The sequence below is a fragment of the Copidosoma floridanum genome, unplaced genomic scaffold (genome assembly GCF_036245765.1).
Source record: "Copidosoma floridanum isolate Cflo_tuat_1 unplaced genomic scaffold, Cflo_Japanese_pri ptg000020l, whole genome shotgun sequence".
Classification (NCBI taxonomy): Eukaryota; Metazoa; Arthropoda; class Insecta; order Hymenoptera; family Encyrtidae; genus Copidosoma; species Copidosoma floridanum.
The window spans coordinates 20,845,493-20,867,883 of record NW_028321897.1 but is presented as its reverse complement, the minus strand read 5'-3'; the positions used below and the strand labels follow the sequence as shown (position 1 = coordinate 20,867,883).

At 34.1% G+C, this 22,391-nt stretch overlaps 1 protein-coding gene across 1 annotated transcript in view; it reads right to left on the bottom strand.

Annotated features, from left to right (window-relative positions):
• The window catches only part of Agps (alkyldihydroxyacetonephosphate synthase), a 484,483-nt gene that overhangs the window by 393,930 nt on the left and 68,162 nt on the right, over nt 1-22,391 (bottom strand). The window contains exon 2 of the mRNA XM_089593784.1: nt 5,163-5,252. Within this exon, the coding sequence (XP_089449910.1) occupies nt 5,163-5,252 (90 nt within the window). The remainder of the gene's footprint in view (nt 1-5,162; nt 5,253-22,391) is intronic.

Below are 22,391 nucleotides of genomic sequence, written 5' to 3'. Positions count from 1 at the left end.
TGTTCGTCTTTGCCTACCTATTAAGCAGGTGCAAAAATCCTACTTTGCGCTAAAAACGAAGCTACAATTTAGTAATTTTTAGTTTAATCCTCCCATTTTATTAATGTTTTTTTAGTCTACCTCTACCGTCTCCGAAGTAAATATATTCGATTTACTTCAAAGTGAGCAAAATTTTCAGAATCCTGTTCTTTAATAGACTGAAACGATTAAGCTTTAAAAACAAGATACATAGGTATACTCATTTACCTGTATTGTGTAGCAAATTAGAGTGGTCAGTCTCAACATGATTTTTTGCTGTTTTTTTCGGTACGGAAAATTTTTTTAGTAATAATAACTAACTGATGATTCTAGCTTGTTTCTCAGATTCTACCTGGTTTGCGTAAAAGAAAAAGTTATTGTACATCCAATTATTTTGGTATTAAATACAACAAATCTTTATCTGTGAAACGTGACTCATGTTTACATTAGCTTCATTACAACAGTCATATTGTGAGTTAACCAAAAAATCAAGTGTAGTAAAATTAAAAATATTAAAATTTATTGAACATAAAAAAAAATATCAACATGACATTATCAAAGTATTTCCAAAATACAGAAAAAGTGTGCAGTTAACTACGATTTATTTATTTTAACACATTGCTTATCAGAAAGGACCGTCAGTAATCTAATATAATTATTTGAAACATTTAGTAACATGGTAATTTTAAACTGTTTCATAATTTATGCAGGTAAAAATTTGTTAAAAATACACAGAAAAATACAGTATGATAAATATTTTTGATGCAATAAATTTCAAAGAATGATAAAGAATGAGCAACAAAAAAATTTTTTTATCTCAAGAGGTACGATTACTTGTCAATTTTTATTAAAAATTAAAACACATTTCAATGGATATCAAGTATTCCATAAGAATAATAGTTACTGGAATAGCAAATAAGAAAAATCATATTAAAAGGGATGATTCAAACATTATCATTATCATAATTATTACAGTTATCTTCATTAATTCAATAACAATTACTATCATTTTCCTTATGATCACTACCATCATCATCATTATGATTATTTTTATTGCAGTTAACATTTTGATCCATATTTTAATCGTTACTATTACTATTATTTTTACTATCAATATTATTATAACAATTTTTATTCACCACCATTGTACATTATTATCGTTATTACAGTGATCATCGTTACATTTTTATTTTTACTGTCATGATGATTAACATTATTATCATCATCATGTAGTCCCATCGCTGTTCTTACAAATTTGTTGATAAAAAATGTAATCTAATAACATTATCAGTTTCTCAAAATAAAAAAGAAGGTTATCCAACGTATCTATAACGTAAACTAAATAATGTTCGTAAGTAATTGAGATGTTTATCAACAATTTTCAGTTTCCTCGAAAATTTTTGTATGAAGTTATTTGTGTATGTTTGTATAATTTAGAACCCGTATTGTTCAAGAGAAGTAAATGCTTCAATTTTTTATCCTATTATTATTCGGAAAAAAATAAGCAATATTTTAAACAACGTAAGAATAATTTGAATTCGAATAATAAAGTTGAAAATACATACATACGTAAAATGAAAATGTACAAACAATAAAACAAATTTTTCTAATCAATGTATATAAAATTATTTCACTAATATAAATTATAAATAACTTTTCAGCTTTTCTTTACCATAGAAGAAAATTCTAATTGTTCAGCAGTTTATAATAATCAAGACATAATTAACAGTGACTAAAGTGTACGGATCTGACTGTGTATGCTTTTACATTTATCATACATAGGCCAAAATTTTGGCAAAAAGGGGGGACGTATAGAAGAAGGTAGGGAAAAGAAGAAAACGTAAAAGAAAATCAGTCCTTATCCGACACTCTCAGCCAAATCACATTTTCTTGCTAGTACGCTGCAATATCTTAACGTGTTACATCCCGCTGACACGGCTCTCGCTTTTCGTTGCAAAATCAAATTCTGTGCATTTCCTTCACTAGTTTGATACAACCGGAATTTACAAGTTTTGTTAGTTGATTTTGCTATTTATTATTTTCTTTCCTTTACCGAGTTACTGCTTCCGTGTTTTACAAGTTTTGATAGTTGCTTTATTCATGTATTATTTTTAATTTGTGAAAAAATGGAAGCATCTACGAATTCTGCTTCCTTCTAGGTCGTTTGCTCGTGCGCGAGGTGCGCTACTCCTTTGTCTGAGAATGCGCGGATGATATATACGGGAAAGTGATTTAGTGATACGTTACCTGGATATTCAATGAGAGAAATAATTGCTGTATTACGAGTAAGTTTTTAGTAATTACTTGGATTATACGCATGTGGCTTCGTTGTGTACTCTGTATCTAAAACGCGCCCCTGTAACTGTACAAGTGGTTGTAGAGTATTTAGTAAATAAAGCAACAAACCATGAAGTCCTCAAAGACATGTACGTGGAATATGATGCTATGAGGAAGTTGATAAATTTTGTTAATTAATGAATTATCATGAAAAAAATATTTGTAAACGTATTAAATTTATAATTTTTTCTAGTTGCTAAGGAAGTATTTTTTTGACGAGTTCAAAAATGATCATGCTGAATCTACGGCCAACCACTCCACCAAAAGAAAAAAAGATAATTATCAGGATTAGTCAACGCCTGGACTTTTTGGGGAGGGAAACGTTGGGAAAAAACAAAAAATCTCTGAAGGTAACTAATACATTATTCTGTCGTATTTTATAAGCATCGAGTTTTATTTTATTTGATAATAATTATAAGCCCTGTAAGTTAAAGTTCAAAGGAGGGAAACTGGAACCCGGGATGAAATAACTTTTCACTTTCAATTTTGTAAAGATGATTGGCCTTTATTCATGTAACAATCGATCTATACAGCGCAGCGCCTCAGACTCGAATGCATCAGTCTGTGGCGCGTAGCTCTTTTCCCCTGGCAGGCACAGCTGCCATGCTATGAATTCTCGCCGCAACCGCTTGGCGGTGGTGGGGAAAAGAGTCAGCTTTGGCGCGTTCACACTCCCCTTTTCCCTCTTTACTCGCTAGCGGGGCGCTACGGCATGCTTACGACACATCAGATATATAATTTGCTTACATACCTATAAATATTTACTTTCTAAGTAGATGGGGATTTGAAGAGTAAAACAAGGGTGAAGAGTCAGTAACAGAAGCAGCAACAGCAACAGCAGGAAGAGCAACAGCAAGGTGGTAATATTGAGGCCCGTATAGATAGCGGAACACTGACAACTGCTGAAGCGACTTTGATACCAGGTATGAAATATATCACTTTAGAGAGTGACCGCAAAAAGTTTGTCAAGTCTTTTAAAATGACATGTCGTGCTATAAAATTTAAAATTTCTAAGCCTTCTGAAAACGCTGAAACTGTAGAGTAGGTTAAGAATTCTTTTGGAGAACTTGTATTAAATAAATAATACAATTAACAATTAACTGTAATTAAAAAAAATTATACCTCAGGTAGTTATCTAGTAGGAATATACTTGTGCTCAGACGCGTGAACCGAAGAATCGGCTTGTATTTATTACGAACTTATTAATCAATTGAGTTTCGACGATATCTGGGGTTTATGTGAAAAAATCGAACAGAGTAAAAAAACAATTGACAAAGCTCCCTGAATTTACTGTCCGAGTGATCCTCACATTACACCATCCAAGTCTCATTCCCCATCACTGAATAGCTCAAGCTACCACCCGATAGCACAAGCTCTCGTACCATCAAGTGACCCAGCAGTTTAATGCTTCCACACATCGCTTTTCCTCGACTATCTTTTCTCCATCCAAAACATCCAATAGTGCAATAGCTTGAACCTCTTCCCCTACTTCTACTCTAAGGGATAGCTGGAGGTTACCCAAAATTTCCATAGTTTACCTACTAGTTTAGCATAATAAATGTTTTGCAAGTCCAAAAGATTGGGGTAATCGCGATGTTTTATATTTTATCTTTAATTTCGTAAATTTTTTAGGCCAATTCAGACGTTTTTAACAGGCATGGCACTAGAGAGAGAGAGAGAAAGAGAGAAAGACGGACTCAGGAGTTCTGATTATACTCGCATGACGAGAGGGATGGCATGTTATTAACGATGATCCTTCTGTTCTGCATCATTGCACCTATCACATGTACGCAGATGACTTCACCATCTGGAAAAATAGCCCAATCAGTGAGACAGTTAGCACTTGATGCTAATTTGGATTTTAAAGCGCTGATACGGTATGCTAGATCCAACTGTTTGCGGATACGGCCTGCTAAGACAAACTGATCATGGATAACAGCACGAAACTTTATAAGACAATTAGGCTCACAATCGGAACTTTGAGTTAAAGGCGATTTACAGTATCAGAATGGAGTAAAAATGTTAGTCCTGTGTACAGACAGCAGGTTTTCTGGCTTACAGCAGATTAACGCTATAGTGAGAAGATAACTTGACACCCTTACCCGACTGAGTAAATATTGTAACTTACGGCCTGCATCTATGAGGCTTTAACCTGTAAAAGTGATTGTTTTTTCCTATCCATTTTACTGTTCTGGTCTAGATTTCTAGACCTATCGTTCGAGCTGAGGCTAAAGTTGCGTTGATGCAAAATTGTGGCACTACATTTTATCTTCGAAATTCATATATTCGATCATATAACTTCTGCTTGAAGGTTATTTAACATGCTATTTTTAAGCTATTTATACTATTACTAATTTACTTACTCATTTAGTATTAAATTTTCACACACACACACACACACACACAAGTTAATTACAAATCAGCAAGTAAATTACTGTATAGTATATGTAAATATATGTAGTACTATTTATTATTGTTAATAATTATATTTTTTTTAATTTATTTTATTTTGTTACTCTATATGTACTGAAACGTACACCAACGCGTCCTCTGATCTATATTTCTACTGTTTAGGACTCCGGGTATTAGCGTCCTCTTTTTCGTGAGTACAGGCACCGAAAAGCTAATGCACAATATAACCAAAGCATTATTCTGCGTACTCAAATGTCTTTATAAGCACTGGAGGAGAAGAGAGACAGTTCATATGGGACATTAAGACTTGCCAACCTTTATCGACTTGTGTGAACTTATCACGAGCTGAAATATGGAGGAAAAGAACTTTTAAAAATTCAACGAAAATATCTTACCTATTACCGGTAAATTTAATTATATTTTTCTCGTTAATTTCGAAAGCAGAATCCTTATAACCCCATCCGTTCCATTTGAGAAGTTTCTGCCTGTAAATAAAATTTATCTATTAAACTGGATACATTAACAGGACAGATTATACGATTACAAGAATCATCAGAAAAAAAGTTTTAATAAGTTTACGTAAGTATTTATACATATGTGCCTTTTTTAATTTATAGTTAAAGTGACAAGCTAACTTTTCAAGAAAATTCCCGCCATTCTATTGCTAAGTTTAATTATACTATATGTGAGTCATGCATTGTGTTCGTTTACTATAAGTTGAACAAATAAAATATTGATCATGTAACTATACTGTTTAAGAGTGTAAAGTTCTACTCAATAAAACAAAAACTAGACATTTTAAAATGTTGTAAGGAGCTGGAGCTCTCATCTATACAAAAGTTTAGAAGTTCAACTTATAGAAAGGACTCTGACCGCACAAGTTAAGTTCTTTTCATAAAAATGTTTCAGTTTTCAATCAAACTTCTTTTCGAAAACGTCTCTTATATTACTATTAAAAAAAAAAAAAAAAAAATTGAAACAGTAGTCCCCGATGATACAAGTTTTTATTTCTTATTTTCACAGACTTTTCTAAAAAAAAGAACGGCTACAAACAATTTCTTTTGATCACTGTAGCGTAGTCTAAGTATATTTTACTTAATGTGCTTAATCCAAGTGTCAGTCAATTTTTCTAAGATTACATAGTGAATAAGTCATCGATTAAAAATTCAGAAACGTTTGGCATTTGAATGAGCGGAACGTAAATCTGAGACCAACGTGATGAGAGAGTAAAGTCTGAGGCCATAATACCCTCACTTAAGGACAGAGTATAAAAAAAATATTTAACCTGGGGATTTCCCTCACAGATCGTAGTTGGATCGCTAAGATTTCCATGAGTAAGTTTTCTTTAGCGTAAAAAAGCTTTTGCGTCTACATAAGGCTCATTCAGGCAGGTGGGAAGAAAGTCCCTAGTCAGCTTATCCAATTAACTTTGTAATTTCTGAAATTAATGTTCGTTTTTGTCTTACACATAGCATTAGCTCAGATTTTTGTATCATGGCCTACTCTCAAATAAGAGCATTCCGTGCACTACATGGGCGGTACCTATTAATATTTTATTAAGTTCACTGCCACAGAATGTGGTTTAGTGTGTAAAACGTGAACTCAGTGAAAAAAGCAAAGAGAAATACGGGACCAAAACAGTCTCTATTCTCTTTTTAACGACTGTAAATAATCACGGTTAGCGAATAAAATACGTTATCATTCAATCAACATTTTAATACTTTGTATTCAATAATTGTTGATTACTACTAGTCGACACCCTACAAAGTCTTCATCCTTTGATTAAGCAATTACAGCAACAAGAGATTTCCATATCGCTAACTTATAAGGCAATTTGACAAAACTTCAGAAAATTATTAGCTAATAATTATGGTCGTGGATAACAGAAACTTCGGAAAGCATCAAACCATACCAGTACTTTACCGAAACTTTACTACTGTTATTAGAATATTAATTTAACAAAAATAACACAGTACTAGGCCCTCACATTAAGAAGTACTAAGTTAATTTTTAATTAAAAAGTACTTAGTGGGTACTTGACAAGTACTTGGCAGAAACTTAACAGGTTTTTTGCAGGTATTTGACGGGCACTTGGTTAGTCCTTCTACTCGAAAAATACTCGCTATGTATCTTTAAAGTACCTACCAAGTTACTGCCAAGTACCCATCGTATACACAAAAAACGCTCGTCTAATACTCACCAAAGACCCATTCAGTGCCCACTTACTAGTCGGTTAGTACCCACCAAGTACCCGCCACGTACTTACAAATCGAAAGCTAACTAAGTACTTGCTATATGATGGTTTAATGCTATGTTGTTTTTATTCAATTGCCACCCAATTTATACTCAAGTAATTTTCCGTCAAAAAACTAGTTGTTATTAGCCTGATGCTTTGCAAAATTTCTGTAATCTACGACCACACTTCTAAGCAAATAATTTTCTTAAGTTCTGTAAAATTATATTATACGTTCACGCTTATAAAAATTCTGAGTTGCTATAATTTCTAAACTATAAATGGTTGACGACTCTGCAGCGTGATGACTAGTGGTATTGTAAACTGCTCAAAACAAGATGAAAGTTAAAATGTTAGATGAACAATGACGCGTTTTATTTGAAAGTATAGTCAAGGTTTTACACTGATAAAGGTACTGTGATACTAGAACATTTCAGTAACTGCGTGTATTGCAACAACTTTAGTGTGATATACTTCTTGGTCGTTAGAGACGTACTGCTGGGCTACGCACCACCAAAAAGTTCGTTGCTATGTACTTGTTTATCTAAATAAAACAACTCTTTGTGGCAATAGTACTACAAAAACATCGACGCTAACAGATCAAAATAAAGCGATCTTATACCAGCCCTCATTTAAATACAAATCGTTAAAAAAAAAGAAAAAACCTTTTTACAAAGAACTTGACAGCAGGAAACGCTGCTCCTCACACCAATTATTCAGGGTTAAAGTACTTTAGAAGGCCCTTGTATGTGGGTGTCAGTGTTGTTTCTAGACTTTGGTATTGGGAAAAACTCTTGCAAATTGAATCTACTCTCGTGATGCATGATGTAGTCACTAGTGCATAAGCTGACGCTGTATATGGGTAATTGTTCCACAAGCCGAACAGCCTTTTAACCGACATGCTTCTGAATTCACTGCAACTTTTCACACGTTATGTATTAAAAAAATAAGAGATACGTGTTCAAGGTCTTTTTTGTCGCATACTTTCGAGAGTACAAGTAACCGAAAATTTAAGAAAAGCGAAATTTTTGTCTTCAATACTCGCTCAAGAAAATGTATAACTTCGTTCTATTTGAGATACAAACTTTATTTTAAGCTAAAAACTGAATGCTGGGACAAAAATGTTATTGCAGTAATTTTTTAGGATTCTTACTTTATTTTTTATTTACTATTAAATGAAAAATTCGTTTTTAAAATATGGTACCTTTGTTATGACTAAAGACGAAACATTAATTAAACGTCAAAGAAAAGGTTGCTTTTGGTAAATAAAAAAAAACTGTAGCTTAGAACAAAAAAAAGCGTAATCATAAAAGTTATAAATAATAAGAAAAATCTGCAGTGTTAACTAACTTTAACGTAACCTCGAACTTTTCGAGTTCAACGCAAAAAAAGTTTAAGATCACCTTTTTTTCATTATTTATTTTAAAAAACTATAAAAAAAAGATCATTATAAACATTCTATTATTAATAATACATGTATTTAATTGAAAAATTTCTATTTTTTAATATATGTATTTCAAACTCAGACAAAATATGCTGGATAATATTAGCAGTCAGTTTCTTGTGGGGTAAAATATTGAGACCCCACTTGATTCAGCATGTTTTGTCCCAGAACTGTTGGTAGACTCACAAGTAAGGCAAATTTAACAGCTCCATGCATAGGATACCTAATTAAAATTTTCTATCAGAGCATAAACTTGCTTATGTAGTAACTGACATGCTATCCTCACACTTACGTTATAGCTTCTGATTTTTACTAAAAAGTTAGATAATGTTTTTTTTATCTTAAAATCTTCAACGAATCTATCCATTTCTCCACTCGTTCTCCTTGCTTGAATTAGCAGTCATTTGCTGTTAAAAACATAAATTAGCAGTGATGAAGTACATATAGGTAATTCTAACGACTTTTTAAAAAAGTGTGCGCAGCAAGTTTACGGATTTATTAAAAGTCAAAGTGTATTATAGTACCTAATAAAATATAAAACTGGTCAAAATCCAAGCCATCCAAATATCCATGAACCCAAGATATCGCTCTTTTAGTTCTTGAAAACAGTCCTTTTTTCTATTTGAATAATGCTGTCAAAATTCAAAGTTCAAAGCTGCAACTTCTGGCTTGGGCGTATCTTTTTGATCTTGATTAGAACTTTGAAACAAGCTAATACGAGATAGGGTTTCTCGGAAACGACCACTCTTGCGATCCTTTACAGTGAAGCATGTTTTTTTTAAGCCTCTCTTTGAACTATCATAACTTCATCCTCTAAATTTTTTTAATTTTCGTAAAATGCATCTTTTTGTCTTTTCAAAACAAATAACATTCGCACCTGCTAAAGCAAAAAGTTTTTTACGATTTTCAGACTTTAATAAATTTTTTTATACATTTTTTTTGACTTGTAAATCAACAAAGATATTTCTTTAATATAGAAGAATAACATAGAAGAAAAGTCTCATGGGTCTGGTCTTGTGGTTTTAACATTTTTAAATACTTTTAAGCTTTCTAAGCCATTGATATTTTCATTTAAAAAAAAATTCATTCTTAAGACGAACATTTGTAACGTTTACATTTCGTCGGTATAATATTTTGGAGAGCTTTTTCTGTGTGAAAATAAAATTTGAAGCACAATTCGACTCTTAGAAGAAACTGGTCTTATTTGGAGGTCTGAATCCAAAGTTATTTGGCAACTTAAGTTCAGAGTTAAAAGTAAAGGATTCATACAGAAATATACATCGTTCGTCAATTTGGGCAATAGTTCAACAATCAGCAAATTGAACATAACAGTTTGGCACTAACTTGGAATATATCTCGTTCTTTTATGCTCTGTAAGTCTGCTTTGTTATAATTCTTGAGTATATTATACATTTATACCAACGTATATATATATAAAAGTATATGTATGAGAAATAAACTAGGGGCACCATCTCTGGCAAATTTCAATTGTATCATATAAGTGGACGCTTGGCACTCGAACGCGGGCACGAAGTAAATCTCATCTGTCCGTCGAAGCATGCGGTCATGCATGCAAGCAGCTGCTTAATGTTGGCTGTTTAGTACATTAACATGGTAGCAGCTCGGTGGTTACATGTGATAAAAGTGAAAAATCAACTCTGAAAATTAAGAAAACGTTCTAGTAAAAGTGGACCGTTGTTATTCAGGTGTCTCGTTCAAGTTTTAAAATTGAAGAGATTATATGCAAGTGATCACAAATAAAATAAGTGTCAATTCAACGCTGAGAAGTTGAAGAAAAAGTTTGGCAAATGTGATCAAAGATATACTAGTGTTAAAGGAGTATATTGACGAAGAAAAAAAAGAATCAAAAAATCTAGAAGAATCAAAAGAGGAAATGAGCAATTCCAAAATGGCGGAAATTTCGATACCTATGTTTGATAGCTAAGATTATGCACACTGGAAGAAAAGAATCATGATGTTTTTTAAATTACAGAAATATGCAGTAGTAATAGAAAGAGCAAGAATATCGACGGACAAGAAAAACGAATGGGCTGAAATGGATTTAAAAGCCAATTATTACATGTACAGTGCTATTTGAAATAAGCAGCTGGAATTTGTCCGTAAATTGGACACGGCATTTAAGATACTTAAAAATTTTGTTAGAATGTACTTAAAACAATCGACAGCACTGCAGATGATATGTTGAATCAAATTGGAAAGAATCAAATTGAAAGATTACCAGAAGTCATCAGATTTTATAAGTGAATTTGAAAAAGCAGTCAACCAGTTGAAAGCTGCAGGTGCTACAGAGTCAGGAAAATGAAAAGTGAAATATTTATTGACGACATAATCAGAATCGCACAGTTATATTGGTGATTTGATAGACACGTTAAATATCAGTCTGTTAGTTGTGTGACCGATTTAATAAAAATGTTGGACTTTAGAAATAAAAGTAAAAGGGCTAGTGCAAGCGTAAAATCGAATGCTTTCGTGTTTAAATCAAAAAGTTACGACAAACAAAAAAGAGCCTGTTACAGCTGTGGTAAAATTGGACATTTCAAGAAAGATTGCCTAAATATAGACAATGTTGGCCACGGTGGCCGAGCACAGAGGGGCAGACGATAACAATTTTGACGCGTTACCCTCTCGACTCTAAGCATTCAACCAGGAATCACTGATACTCTCCAAGGTTTGTGCTGGGCAAACCTATAACAGCTATGAAGGAAAAAAAACTTGAGCCAATGGGACAGCCTCCACTGGACAAGTGTCACTAACCAATCTCCCCATCTAAGATCACCAAAACAACTGAATCTGCAAAATAAAAAAGGTGCTTTAGACACCAACGTCTTCCACGTTATACCGGAAGACGTTGGGAAAGAGCTCTAAAACTAGCTCCAAAGCTTCGGACTTTGTAATTTTTTTCCCGATCAGTCTGGGTCTTCAACAGCAGGCCAGAGAAGATCACCCTGAAGTATCCAGGCAGTCACAATTGCTGTTAACTGCAGTCAAGAAAGAGTTAACTTAAGAAGCTTACCGGTCTTTTTTAGGGCCATCGGACGTCGAACTACCTAGCCAATAAATATATTAGAACTTAACAAAGTTGACAGAAAACAGCCTTTAGGGGTCACAAAAATTTTAAGCATACCAAAAGTCGCAAGAGAATGAATTGGAAGAAAAACTTTAAACGTATTTAATAAATACAATTTTACTTAAGCGTCAAGAAACGGACGCAGAAAATTTATCGAAATTGGAACAGCAGCGTCAAAATCGACAAATAAAGAATCCATTACGTGAGAGATCAGCTTTTCATTGTATCCTCACAGCAATCTCTGAAATCTTTAAAGATCCTATTTCAGATTTTTAAATAAGTAGAAAATGTATTTGTGTTTTTGTGGCAATAAAAATGTAGGGTTTAAGGTCTAGGACTTTGTTGCTTTGCTAACAAAGTTGTGAGATATGAGAAAAAAAATTTTTTTTTAATATAAATTTTTTGGTAGTTTAAATTCTTAACAGCTTTAAAAAATAGCCCTTTTCGTGAATTACACGGAAGAAACTGTAAATCAACGGCTTCTTATGGCCACCCATTATTTTATGGCATTAAGAACACACGGTACTTTTTAGCATAATTATTTTTTTGAATTTTTACACCTTATTATTTGACCAAATAAACCATATGGATTCCGAAAAAATATGTTTTTAATAAGAAGATTTTTGTTCTGAGATGTGTCAGGAACATGTGTAAAATTTCTAACTAAAAACGTTTCACATTACATGTCAATACACTACGGTGTTTTATTTAGTAAGTCTCGGGCGAAGCCGAGACGGGGGGATGCTAGTCAAATATAAGTATAAACACATACAGTAAAATTTTACTGAGTCAGAAAACAATAAACAAGCTTACGAAATCTTTATATAGTGGACCTCGACAGTATCCCTATTTACCACGTAAAGACAAAAATCCTTTATCCCTTTTTATTGAACCATGAAGGTTACTTTAACTAAATTTAACCATTCGTCTTCAACTTTAGAATTGTTCATTGTCAGGAGAAATGCTTAGATTTAAAAAAATGTTTGTATATGAAATAACTGGTAATGAAGTTGCATTTTTTGTATTGTATAATCCTTTTAAGTTAAAAAACTTTTGTCATAATTTTTTCTGTTTATTATTTTTAATGGATTTCATAGAAAAAAAAAATGTTTCTAAAGATTGAAAAATTATCTGTATTTGAAAAAATTGGTTGCTAAGAATCTTTACGTAAAACACACGTTATGATTTTTTTTATTTAGGTTCGTTTATTTTAGTGATCGAATACCTAACTTGATAGTTCTAGCTTTTCTCAAACATTATAGTTTGCTTATTACTTTTTATTAAGAACAATAATTTTTTGAATGAGCTTGTTTTGTAAGCAAATAGAGAAATTTACTTCTAAAAAAACAGAAGTAAAACCATAAAATGGTGATTAAAAAGTTTTATACATGATGATGCTTCGATCACTCTTTCTTAAAACAAAAAAGATTAAGCAAACATCTCCCCTAAAACAATAAATTTGTTTTTTAAGAACAAATTCCACATGAACCGATATCGTAAAGTCAGTCTTATGTTTTCCAAGCTGTTTTGTAAAATCATACAAGCCTCAACCCTGTAATTAAATCAACTTCTTCAAAACTTTTTTTTTCTTTTCTGATCATTTTAATACGGTTACACTATCCATTACATCTAAAGCTGAACAAAAAGTTCTATTGTGGTCGCACATTTCAAATAATCAAAAGATGTAATGTTGGTCGAAGCCATGAATACATTACTGCCTTGAATAATTAAAAAATAATTTCATGTTTTTATAAAAATGTTTTTGCCTGATCATCCACGACCGTCTATGATTGAGGTTTTGTGATTCTGTTCACGTATGATTTTAAAAATATTTTTAATTTACTTTTAAATTGAATACGCAATACATAAAAAATTTATCCACACAATGTTATTTTTATATTTTCATAGTGTTTTTAAGTTGCTATAAGGCGTTTATTTCGGGTATTATGTCAAATAAGTGTTAAAGTTCATGTTCTATCGAACAATTTTATTTATACGAAAAAATTTACAGCTTCTGTTATTCATACCTAACCTTCTGTGAAATAATTTTTATAATCTTTATCCAACGACCCTGCATTATCCTCTTGACTCTAAGCGTTCAACCAGAAATCGCCGATCCTCTCCCAGGCCTGCGTTGGGCGAATCTAAAAGCCATAAAAGAAGAGCAAGTGTCACGAACAAATCTTCTCACCTTACATCACCAAAACGACAGCTCTGCTAAAAAAGAAGGTGCTTTTGAAACTAAAGTGTCTGGCGTAATACCAGGAGACGTTGAAAAAGAGCTCTGCACTTATCTCTTACGCTTCAAACGTTGTACTTTTTCATCCGATCAGTCTAGTGCTACCACAGCAGACTGAGGAAGATCATCTTGAGGTATGGAGGCAATCACGTTTGCTGAAAATTTCAGTCAAGAAAGAGTTTACTTAAAAAGCTCATCAGTCGTTTTTATGGCCATCAGACGTCGAATTACCTTGCTAACAAATCTATTGTAACTAAATAAAGTTGAGAAAAAAACAGCTCTTAGGGCTCACAAAAGTTTTAACCATGCCTACAGTCGCAAAAGAGCGAAATGGAAGGAAAACATTAAATGCTTCAAATGTATACAATTTGACCGAGGCATCAGGAAACTGACGCAGAACATTCATCGAGATTAAAACGGCTGCGTCAAAGTCGACGAATGAAGAATATATTACGTGAGAGATCAGCTTTCCATCATAGCCCTTACAGTAATCACTAAAATCTTCCAAATTTTCAAATAAGTAAAAGAATATGTATTTGTATTCATTGTGGTGATATAAATAGAGAGTCTACTCCAGAACCAGTGATGCCAGACAGAACGGCATTTCCCTTAAAGCAGAGTTCAGTACTCTAGAGACCCGCAAGCTATAGGCTGGCGCACCTAGAGAACAGCTTAAAAGAGTCTCTACCCCATTTCCTACTCCTATACTCTCCCTCTCCATGTGATGTACATGGTTATCCCAAGCCTGCTTAACAGCATATATATTAAATCTGTATCCCGTTAATCACATTACGTTGGAGCCAAAAGGGCTGAGTAACTTATACTTGTGTTGATCATACCTTCGAATCTCATCATTGTCAATTTTTTTTGTTTTTTAATTGTTATTGTTCCTTAATAACTACCATTTCAATTTGTTACTTAAAATAAACAAATGGTTACAGAAAATGCATAAATAATTAAATTAGGATGTATTAAGTTTTATCCTCGTTGTACTATTGTATACCTTTTAATGACGACTTTTAATAATAATAGGTGAGGTAGCAAATTTAGTTTAATTTAATTTTTTTTAATTTAATTTGACAGTAATAATGATTATAAAAAAATGAAATTACCCTACCCATAAAATGCAAATGCCGCTTTAAGCCCTTAAAGTAATTTGGTTTCAATGGGCAGCAAATGATTGAGGAATAGTAGTTAACACCCTGCGCAAAAAAAAAAAAAAAAAAAAAAAAATACACAACGTAAATACAAACTAGTGGCATAATGTACTATACTTATTACGCAAATTTTCACACTACCCTTAAGCTACTGCCAATGTCGCGATAGGTTGTTTTAGTTACATTAGTTACAAGTACACCCAAAGTTTAACTAGACTTGAGACGTTTGACTTCAAAAACTGATTATCTTTACATAATGTTTTCTGAAGTTACTGACCTTAAAGAAGTTCAAGGTAACAAGACCGGTGTAGAGTTACTTAACGCACGATATTTTTTGCGTTCACTTGATAAAGCTTGGGGTGAGACTTACATTGATTTTGAACCAACGGATAAAACTTTGATCTTTTGAATTCTGCTTTTGTAAATAACTAAAACGATCTCTTTATTATTTTTTGGTGATTGCTAATACTTTCTATTTTATGGTGCATAGTTACAATAATATGGCTCATGGCAAAGGTACCTACGTTACTAGTACACCTTTATTAAAATTTGCGTCATTATGTAAAGATAATCAGTTTTTGAAGCCAAAAGCCTCAAGTCTAGTTAAACTTTGAGTGTACTTGTAACTAAAACAACCTAACGCGATATTGGCAGTAGCTTAAGGGTAGTGTGGAAATATGCGTAATATAGTGCATTATGCCACTAGCTTGTATTGATGTTGTGTATTTTTTTTTTACCCACGGCGCAAAGGACTACTTTTCGATCATTTGCTGCTCATTGGCAGAAAATTATTTCAAGGGCGCAAAGCGGCATTTACATTTCGTGCCTTCGGTAATTTTATTTTTAAATAATTATTATTATTATTGACAAATTGAGCTAAAAAAAAAATTTAATTAAATTAAATTTGCTACCATACCTGATACTAATAAAAGCCTTTATAAAAAGGTACACAACAATTTAACGTAGATAAAACTAAATGCATTCCAAGTTATTTATTAATGCACTTTTTACAACTATTTTTTTATTTTAATCGACGAATTTTAATGGTTGTTATTAGGAAATAATAACCAAAAAAAAAAAAGAAATTAACAATAATGAGATTCGAAGGTATGACCAGCAGAAGTATAAGTTACGCAGCCCACTCGGCTCCAGCGTAATGTAATTAAAGGGATACAGATGTAATATATAAGCTGTTCAGCAGACTTGGGGTAACCATGCACATCACATGGAGAGGGAGAGTATAGGAGTAGGGAGCTGGGGTAGAGACACTTTTGAGCTGTACTCTGGTTGCACCAACCCGTAGCTTTCGGGTCTCTAGAGTACTGAACTCTGCTTAGAGGGGAGTGCCATCTCGTCTGGTATCACTGTCCAGGACTTAGTTGCTCTAGTAACAAAATTGTAAGACTGAAACAATCAATTATTTTATCATACATTTTTGTTAGTTTTAAATCTTTACAGTCTTACCAAATATCCCTTTGCATTTATCATAACATGAAAAAGTGCAAATCAACGACCGTTAGGGCCAATAACTAGCTCATTCATTCTCAACTTTTTATGAAAATTTCTAGGCATTACCTGAAAAATATAATTTTAAACCTAACGTAACACACACACTCACCCATCCGCACACATGAACATACACATACAGAGACAGAGAGAGAGAGAGAGAGAGAGACAGAGAGAGAGAGAGAGACACTTCTGGTTGAAACCACTTGCTAACTAATTTTTAACAACTGTAAGACAGTGTAACTTGCTATTTGATGAGGAAAATTAAACCTATAACATGTGTATTATACTTTCTTTTATTGACTAACGTTGAATCACTGATCATTTTCATCACGTAGGCAGCAAGTTTAGAAAACAGTTGGACTTCTAATCACCGTTGCTTACTCGATCAAGAATATATTTTTTTATTTACTGTACTGAGAAAGAGTTCGATTGCCAATCGTCGTCGTTTGCTTGCCTGAGAATACATTTTACGTATTAATAATACAAGAAAACTATTAGGTTTCTAATCACTGATGCTTGTTTGTTTAAGAGCATACGTTATCTATAAATAATACGAAAAAACTATTAGGTTTGTTTTCACCAATGCTTGGTCACTTAAGAGCGTATTTTATTATTTAATACACTGAAAAACTGTTAGGTTTCCCATCACCAATACAAGCTCGCCTAAAGGCTTAGTTTATTTATCAATAATGCTGAAAAACTGTTCGGTTTCTAATCGCCAAAGCTTAATGGCTTGAGAGCTCTTTCTATTTATTAACAGTACTGCAAAACTTTTGGATTTTTAATTGCCGATGCTTGCTTGCATAAAAGCACATTTTATTTGTTTATTTTACAAATAAATTGTTAAATTTTTTATCACCGATACTTACTTGTCTGAGATCGCATTCTATTTCCAAGTAATACTAAAAAAAAATTAGTGTCTAATCAATGATCTAAAGGCTATGCCATATATACACGAGAGTTCTTGCCTAACTCACTACTCCACTTTGTGAAATAACTAATAACTTTCCTTTTTTTAATTTGCAAGAGATTGCCAAGAATTTAAGCTTGACGGATTCCAAAAATTATTCAGTTGGCAGCTTTTCTCGTTATTCTACGTACAATTTGCATTCACATATAAATTGACTACAAAAACATCAACGTTGTATATCATGCATGGTAGATTTTGAGTAAGAATAAGGTGGATAGGTATTATCAATAACTGTTTCAAAACTAAAAGTAGTGTTAACATCAGGCTCTCTTTCTCTTTCTATTTTATTTTATTTTATTTTATTTTACTTTTTTTTTTAAGCTATTGCATGGCTTTCATCGCAGGCTTTGAGCACGGCAACCGAATTGAGAAATTCCGTAACGAAAATAAAACCTAACATCCCCTACTCCGCCTACCATGTAGCTCGGCCGAGCGTTCGCTTAACGTGTATGTATATGGTACTAGCAGCCCCCCGTCTCGGCTTCGCCCGAGACTTACTAAATAAAACACCATAGTGTGTTGACATGTAATGTGAAACGTTTTCAGTTAGAAATTTTACACATGTTCCTGACACATCTCAGAAAAAAAATCTCCTTATTAAAAACATATTTTTTCGGAATCCATATGGTTTATGTGGTCAAATAATAAGGTGTAAAAATTCAAAAAAATAATTATGCTAAAAAGTACCGTGTGTTCTTTATGCCATAAAATAATCGGTGGCCATAAAAAGCCGTTGATTTACAGTTTCTACCGTGTAATTCACGAAAAGGGCTATTTTTTAAAGCTGTTAAGATTTTAAACTCCCAAAAAATTTATATTAAAAAAAAATTTTTTTTCTCATATCTCACAACTTTATTAGCAGAGCAACAAAGTCCTAGATCTTAAACCCTATATTTTTATTGCCACAAAAACACAAATACATTTTCTTCTTATTTAAAAATCTGAAGTAGGATCTTTAAAGATTTCAGAGATTGCTGTGAGGGTACAATGAAAAGCTGATCTCTCACGTAATGGATTCTTTATTTGTCGATTTTGACGCTGCTGTTCCAATTTCGATAAATTTTCTGCGTCCGTTTCTTGACGCCTAAGTAAAATTGTATTTATTAAATACATTTGAAGTTTTTCTTCCAATTCACCCTCTTGCGACTTTAGGTGTGCTTAAAATTTTTGTGACCCCTAAAGGCTGTTTTCTGTCAACTTTGTTAAGTTCTAATATATTTGTTGGCAAGGTAGTTCAACGTCCGATGGCCCTAAAAAAGACTGGTGAGCTTTTTCAGTTAACTCTTTCTTGACTGCAGTTAACAGCAATTGTAACTGCCTGGATACTTCAGGGTGATCTTTTCGGGCCTGCTGTTGAAGACCCAGACTGATTGGGAGAAAAATTACAAAGTCCGAAGCTTTGGAGCTAGTTTTAGTGCTCTTTCCCAAGGTCTTCCGGTATAACGTGGAAGATGTTGGTGTCTAAAGCACTATTTTTATTTTGCAGATTCAGTTGTTTTGGTGATCTTAGATGGGGAGATTGGTTAGTGACACTTGTCTAGTGGAGGCTGTCCCGTTGGCTCAAGTTTTTTTTCCTTCATAGCTGTTATAGGTTTGCCCAGCACAAACCTTGGAGAGTATCAGTGATTCCTGGTTGAATGCTTAGAGTCAAAAGGGTAATATAGGGTCATCGGTCACCGAGTTTTCCAGCCTTGCGAAGAACAACTCCGCAGGTGACGTCTGCCAGTGAATGGCTCACTTGGTGTAATAGTGCCTGTCTTTTGTTAATATAGTCTTTTATTCGACGAATCGCTTCCGGAAATGGTAGTAAAAATGTATTTGTTGGCAAGGTAGTTTACACTTAAGTGGCCCCTAAGAAGAACCGATGAAATTGATGGTTATGTAGGGAACGTAAATACTTATAATGGCCCTAAAAAGCGCCAGTGGTGAAACTTCCAAGCTATTCTTTATTATTATTCCTAATGATGAAGAGCTGGCTACGGGTAGCTTGATTCTTACCTTGGGAGTCTCGATGTACGGAGACTGTGATGGAGGGAGGTACGCTGCTGTTCAAGGATATCTCGTCTTCGGGTCGTTCCCCGAATAACCAACTGCTCATCGTTAGACGGGAACATGTGGATAAGCACGTTGGGGACGCGACGACTAAGAAGGTAACCGTTGTGGCTGCCCATGCTCCTCAGAGCTGTTTTCCCTGGCTTACATTTGTAGCCATAATTTCTCTGACTGCACCAGGCAGGATGGTGAGACTGCCACACAACTCTGAAGAGTTGGTGCAGATTGTGCTCTGGCTAGATATGTCTCCTGGTATTATGCCGAAGACGTCATCGGTTGGAATGACTTTTTTTTCGATCGCACTCATCAAGATTCAGGGTGAATGGAAACGTAGGTCCCTTTCTCCTTAGAGAAGAGTGTCGTCCGCAACCGGGATATCCAGCTGTTGGACTATAATCTCCATTGGCTATGCAGCTCGTTCAACTGCCGAAGCACGACTGCATCAGTTACCGAGACGCTACGGCATATTATAACCACACTTATTTAATTCTGTTGCAGGTAGCCTTGATTTTATGTCGACGCCACCTAGCGGATTTTACTGAACTAAAGTGAAAAGCTGGCGTATTTTTGCAAAACTTTGAGCTCATCTATTGCTATTGTTATTTAATTTTCTAAGATAAAAACTATACTAAAACCATCTAGGAAGTATCATGAATCAGTGTACAAAATTTCAGCAAAATCGGTTCAGTAGTTCTCGCGGTTAGCAATTACAACGGTTTTAGCGAATTTGCTTTATATATTAGTAAGACGACTGTACGAAGCTCGCACCGATCGAGACGAGTTGCTCCGAAATCAGACGAATACGTAAGCAGCTGTTGGTGAAAAGGTATATATAGGTATATATGTGTCCAATATATGCTTATAATGCCACAGCGGCGCACATGCGGTGAGTGTGGCAGCAGTGCTCTCGACAGTGGCACCCAAAGAAGCGCGAAGTTCAAATTAGCTATATGGAGCAAGACGTAAAAACCCAGATATCACGACAGTATTTCATACACAATAAATTAATAAATAAACCCTAAGCTATTTAACCCAATTACCCAGTGAGCCTACTGGTCGCTTTGTCATTAAATGAATTTAATTACACAAGCGCCAATCACCACACAACCCGGGGCGCTTACTGGTCGCTGTGTTATCAGAAAAATTAATTTAATAACAGAAGCGCAAATCCCTAAACAACCTGGGGCGCTTACTGGTCGCTTTATTAGTAAATAAATAAATTTAATAACACAAGCACCATTAACCACACAATCCGGGGCGCTTACTGGTCGCTTTGCTATTAAATAAATAAATTTAATAAGATAAGCGCAAATCCCTAAACAAGCCGGGGCGATTACTGGTTGACTTATTAATAAATAAATTAATTTAATAACACAAGCGCCAATCCCCACACGACCCAAGGCGCTTACTGGTTGACTTATTAATAAATAAATTCATTTAATAACACAAACGCTAATCCCCACACGTCCCGGGGAGCTGACTAGTCGCTTTATTAATAAGTAAATTAATTTAATACCACAAGCGCCAATCACCACACAACCCAGGGCGCTTACTGGTCGCTTTATTAATAAATAAATTAATTTAATAACACAAGCGCCAATCCCCACAAAACCCGGGGTGCTTACTGGTCGCTTTATTAATAAACAAATTAATTTGGTAACACAAGCGCCAATCCCCACACGTTCTGGGGCGCTTACTGGTCGCTTTGTTATTAAATAAATAAATTTAATAACACAAGCACCAATCACTACACAATGTGGGGCGCTTACTGGTCGCTTTGTTATTAAATAAATAAATTTAATAACACAAGCGCCAATCCCCACACAACCCGGGGCGCTTACTGGTTGACTTATTAATAAATAAATTAATTTAATAACACAAGGGCCAATCCCCACACGACCCAGGGCGCTTAGTGGTCGCTTTGTTATCAAATAAATTAAAATTAATAAGACAAGCGCAAATCCCTAAACAAGCCAGGGCGATTACTAGTCGCTTTAATATTAAATAAATTTATTTAATAACACAAGCGCCAATCCCCACACAACCCGGGGCGCTTACTGGTTGACTTATTAATAAATAAATTCATTTAATAACACCAACGCTAATCTCCACACGTCCCGGAGAGCTGACTGGTCGCTTTATTAATAAGTAAATTAATTTAATACCACAAGCGCAAATCCCCAAACAGGCCAGGGTGATGACTGGTCACTATCGTAATTATTAAAGCTATTAATAACAGTGAAAGCAGTAATGTTTACATGGTAATAGAACTTGCATTATTGACTGGCGCTCTTGTTATTCAATTTATTCATTCAATAATAAAGCGACCAGTAATCGCCCCGGCTTGTTTAGTGATTTGCGCTTGTAATATTAAATTAATTTATTTGATAACAAAGCGACCTGTCAGCTCCCCGGGTTGTGTGGTGATTAGCGCTTGTGTTATTAAATTAATTTATTTAATAACAAAGCGACCAGTAAGCGCCCCGGGTCATGTGGGGATTGGCGCTTGCGCGATTTAATTTATTTGATAACAAAGCAACCAGTAAGCGCCCCGGGTCGTGTGGGGATTAGCGCTTGTGTTATTAAATTCATTTAATGACAAAGCGACCAGTAAGCGCCCCGGGTTGTGTGGGGATTGGCGCTTGTGTTATTAAATTAATTTATTTATTAATAAAGCGACCAGTAACTGCCCCGGCTTGTTTAGGGATTTGCGCTTGTGTTATTAAATTAATTTATTTGATAACAAAGCGACCTGTAAGCACCCCGGGTTGTGTGGTGATTGGTGCTTGTGTCATTAAATTTATTTATTTACTAATAAAGCGACCAGTTATCGCCCCGGCTTGTTTAGGGATTTGCGCTTGTGTTATTAAATTAATTTTTCTGATAACAAAGCGACCAGTAAGCACCCCGGGTTTTGTGGGGATTGGCGCTT